This window comes from Panthera uncia, chromosome D1 (genome assembly GCF_023721935.1).
Source record: "Panthera uncia isolate 11264 chromosome D1, Puncia_PCG_1.0, whole genome shotgun sequence".
NCBI lineage: Eukaryota > Metazoa > Chordata > Mammalia > Carnivora > Felidae > Panthera > Panthera uncia.
This window is the reverse complement of record NC_064808.1, coordinates 50,357,634-50,361,484: the sequence shown is the minus strand read 5'-3', so window position 1 is coordinate 50,361,484 and position 3,851 is coordinate 50,357,634. Positions and strand designations below refer to the sequence as shown.

Sequence of the window (3,851 nt, the reverse complement as noted above, 5' to 3'; positions counted from 1 at the left end):
GTGGCTGTTGAGCACCTGAAACTCAGTTGTCCTGACTGAAATATGCCATAAATGTAAAATACATACTGGATTTCAAAGACCTGGAATACCTAAAAAGAATATAAAATATGTTATTATTAAATTCTTTTATATTTATTATGTGTTGAAGTTATAATGTTTTAGATATATTGGTTTCAACAAAATACGTAAGATCATTTTTACTTTTTACAGTTTGTTTATTTTCTTTTTATAGATTAATGTGGCTACTAAAATGTTTAAAATTAAGTATGTGGCCCACATTGTCCTGGACAGCACTGTTTTAGTATCAATTATTTTAGTGGGATAAAGCCATCGTTAATCTGTTCAACTTATCAAATGGATCTGTCAGTACTTCTTTGATGTGAGCCATAAATGTGTATAAGTTGCATATAAACACAACAATGCAAAACTTTCAAAAATATAGGTTTTAAATATAAAGATTTTGCTAGTCTACTTTGGAAGACATGGCTTATGCCAAATTTTCTCAGTCTTGGGTGGTATATGCTTTAAATCCCCTGGTGTAGCCTTTTTCATGCATTCAATGTTCAAGTTTTCTAACAGCTAATTGGAGAGCTCTGGGTTTGTTATACAATGTGACCCTAGTAGAGATTAGTCCTGAAAGTTTTTAGTTCCTTGATGAGAAGATGTTAATATATGATAGTGTTTGAGCTAGTAGATTTTCATTAGCTCCTTAGAGATAGTAGGATAAATTTACTTTAGCACATTATATCTTCATATTCATAAGACCTTCCTGTTGCTATCCAGTTATTCACATTTTAAACCATGTCATTTTATTAAAGTTTAAATGTGCAAGAGAATGGGATTTTGGGGAGTTCTTTTTCAAGTGACAAAGCAAGAGGTTATTTATGGTATGAACCTAACTGGATCTTGACTTTTTTTTTTTACTTTTGAGAAACATATTATTCCTAAATAGAATGTTGGTTATGTACTTCTAAGTATTCTATGGTATTGTATTTATTTATTTATTTGTTGAGAATGAGAGAGAGAGAGAGTGAGAGAGAGAGAGAGAGAGAGAGCATATGAGGAGAGGAGGGACAGAGAGAGAAAAGGAAAGGGAGAATCCCAAGCAGACTTCTCAATGCAGAGCCATATGGGAGGCTCAGTCCCTCAAACCGTGAGTTCATGACTTGAACTTAAATCAAGAGTCAGATGCTTAACCAACTGAGCCACCCAGGCTTCTCTTAACTATTATTTCTTAATTATGTGTGTACAGGTTTATTTTTCAAATAGTAGCTCATAGTGATATCCAGAAGCAGAGGAATGAAACACCAATTTATTATTCTTCACTGTGAGATGGAGAAGATGAAGAAACAGACAGAGTTGTGCTGAGTGAAAGCTTAAGTAGTCTAAGGATGAATCCAGGTGCTCAGTTAAGGCTGAAAGACCCAGGTTTGGGGAGAGTATTGATTTAGACTGTTAAGAGATTTTCCTTCCATGGTCTAAACAAGGAAACACACTGATAAGTTGTTATTGAGGCACAAAAGCTCATATTTAGAAAGGATATTCTGGGGTGCCTGGGTGGCTCAGTCGGTTAATCATCCGACTTCAGCTCAGGTCATGATCTCACACTCCGTGAGTTCAAGCCATGCATCAGGCTCTGTGCTGACAGCTCGGTGCCTGGAGCCTGCTTCGGATTCTGTGTCTCCCTCTCTCTCTGCCCCTCCCCTGCTCATGCTCTGTCTCTCTCTGTCTCTAAAAAAAATTTAAAAAGCAAGGATATTCTAAAACAAATTGTTCACTATTCTCAGGGGTAGCCAATGAGTATATACCATGAAACACAACGAGAACACCTAATTTGTTCCCAAAGACCCTTTTTTTTTGGTAGTTGTGCAAGACTTACAATTCAAACCTTAAGTCTCTATCTAGTGCTTAGAAACTGTACAGTTAATATGAAAACAATGTTCAGATATTATATTTTTCATATTTAAATAATTATTACAGGATGATACATAAGAACACTTGCAAACTTTTTTTTCTTAGTTTTTATTTTATTTGAGAGAGAGAGCGTATGCAAGTGAGTGAGGGGCAGAGAGAGCAAGAGGGAAAGAGTGATAACCAGAGCTCACCTGAAGCGGGGCTCAAGCTCACCTGATGTGGAACTGGAACTCACGAACCATGAGATCACTACCTGAGACTGAATCAGATGCTTAACTGACTGAGCCACCCAAGCGCCCAATTCTTGCAATCTTTAACTCATCAGAGGAACTGTATTTTGATACCATAAATTTTGACATCCTGAATCCAAAAGATAAACGTCCAAAGCACAAACCCTTTGGGGAGGAAAATTTATGAGTATCTCAAATCTAATCAAATACATTGCTAATTGTTGCACAAGTGACAAATCCATCCAAAAACTCTGTCCTCTTACAAACCTCATTTTGAATCACCACCCAAATGGAGACCCAATTAGGATCAGCAGTAATGATCCATCATTCAGGACTGAAATTTCACGCCTATGTCTTTGTCTTTAATATGCTCCCTTCTGTGGAAATAAGAATAAGAATGAATTACATATTATACAACTGTAAGCCAAAATGTCCACAGTTGTATATTCAACTCCAGAGGCATGACATATTAACAGCTGTATACTCAGGAACATAAATTTCTCACTTCAGAACCTGTCCCCCAAGGATTCCCAGTATTTTGTCAAAATAGGATATTTTGGGGGAAAATCAAAAGGGGTCAATGATAGTTCTAAGGGAGAAGTGAGAAAAAAAAGAAATTACAATGAAACTTAAGTTTTATTAAAGAAGACACGTTATCCAATTTACCCACTTTGAGATTGCAACTCGTGGATGTGAATTTCAACCCCCTCACCCATTATTGATTCAAAACTCAGGAATGCAGAGATCCTGTTGTCCTTATTAGCACCCTTTCTTTAATAATCTCTGGATTCCTTGCTTGATCTCCTGGGTTTGCACCCCATACACAATGGGGTTGAGGGCTGAGAAGATAACATGGTGGAGGATGTTGAGCAAGATTGGCACATCAGGGGAGACTTTCTTCTTCACCACAAGAGTGAGCACGAAGACCAGAAGGATGGTGCTGAAGAAGAGGATAAGGATGAAGTGGGAGCCACATGTGCTCAGGGCCTTGGCCACAGCACCCTCTGTCTTGAGTCTCAGCACAGCTCGCAGTATGAGGGTGTAGGAGAGGAAGATGAGGATGAGGTCAGATCCTAGCAGTGTCCAGCCTCCAGCAAACTGGTAGAGGCGATTGATGGTGACATCATCACAGGAGAGCCTGGAGACAGACATATTGGTGCAGATGCAGTTCTCAATGACCTTTCTCCCACAATAATGGAGTCGGCATGAGAGAATGGGGATAGGCATTGTAACAATACTACTCCTGGCCAAAATAAAGACAGCAGCCTTGACTACAAATTGGTCAGTGATGATGGATGGGTACCTCAGTGGGTGACAGATAGCCACATAACGGTCATAGGCCATGACCATGAATGTACAGGACTCCATGGCAAAGAAGCCATTCATGATGAACATCTGGAGGAAGCAGGCATAGAAACTGATGGACTTGAGGTCAAACCAGATGATAGCTAGGACCTTGGGAATGACAGTGAGACTGAGTATGATGTCCAGCAGGGAGAGGATGCTGAGTAGATAGTACATGGGCTCATGCAGAGAGGCTTCCACCCATATGGTGATCAGGAGAACACTATTGGCCACCATGGCCAGGAAGAGGAGGAGACTGAGTGGCAGGGACAACCAGAGCTGCCAGGTGTGGGACCTGACAAAACAATTCAGGAGGAAGTCTGAAACCTCAGAGGAGATGGTGCCATTTTGGTGTGATGTCAT

The 3,851-nt window shown here is 39.5% G+C and overlaps 1 protein-coding gene across 1 annotated transcript; it reads right to left on the bottom strand.

The window, feature by feature from the left end:
• Nucleotides 1–2,903: 2,903 nt before the first annotated feature.
• LOC125913719 (olfactory receptor 56A3-like) lies at nt 2,904–3,851 on the bottom strand. Its single transcript, XM_049618909.1, has one exon. The coding sequence runs from the start codon at nt 3,849–3,851 to the stop codon at nt 2,904–2,906; it is 948 nt and encodes a 315-aa protein (XP_049474866.1).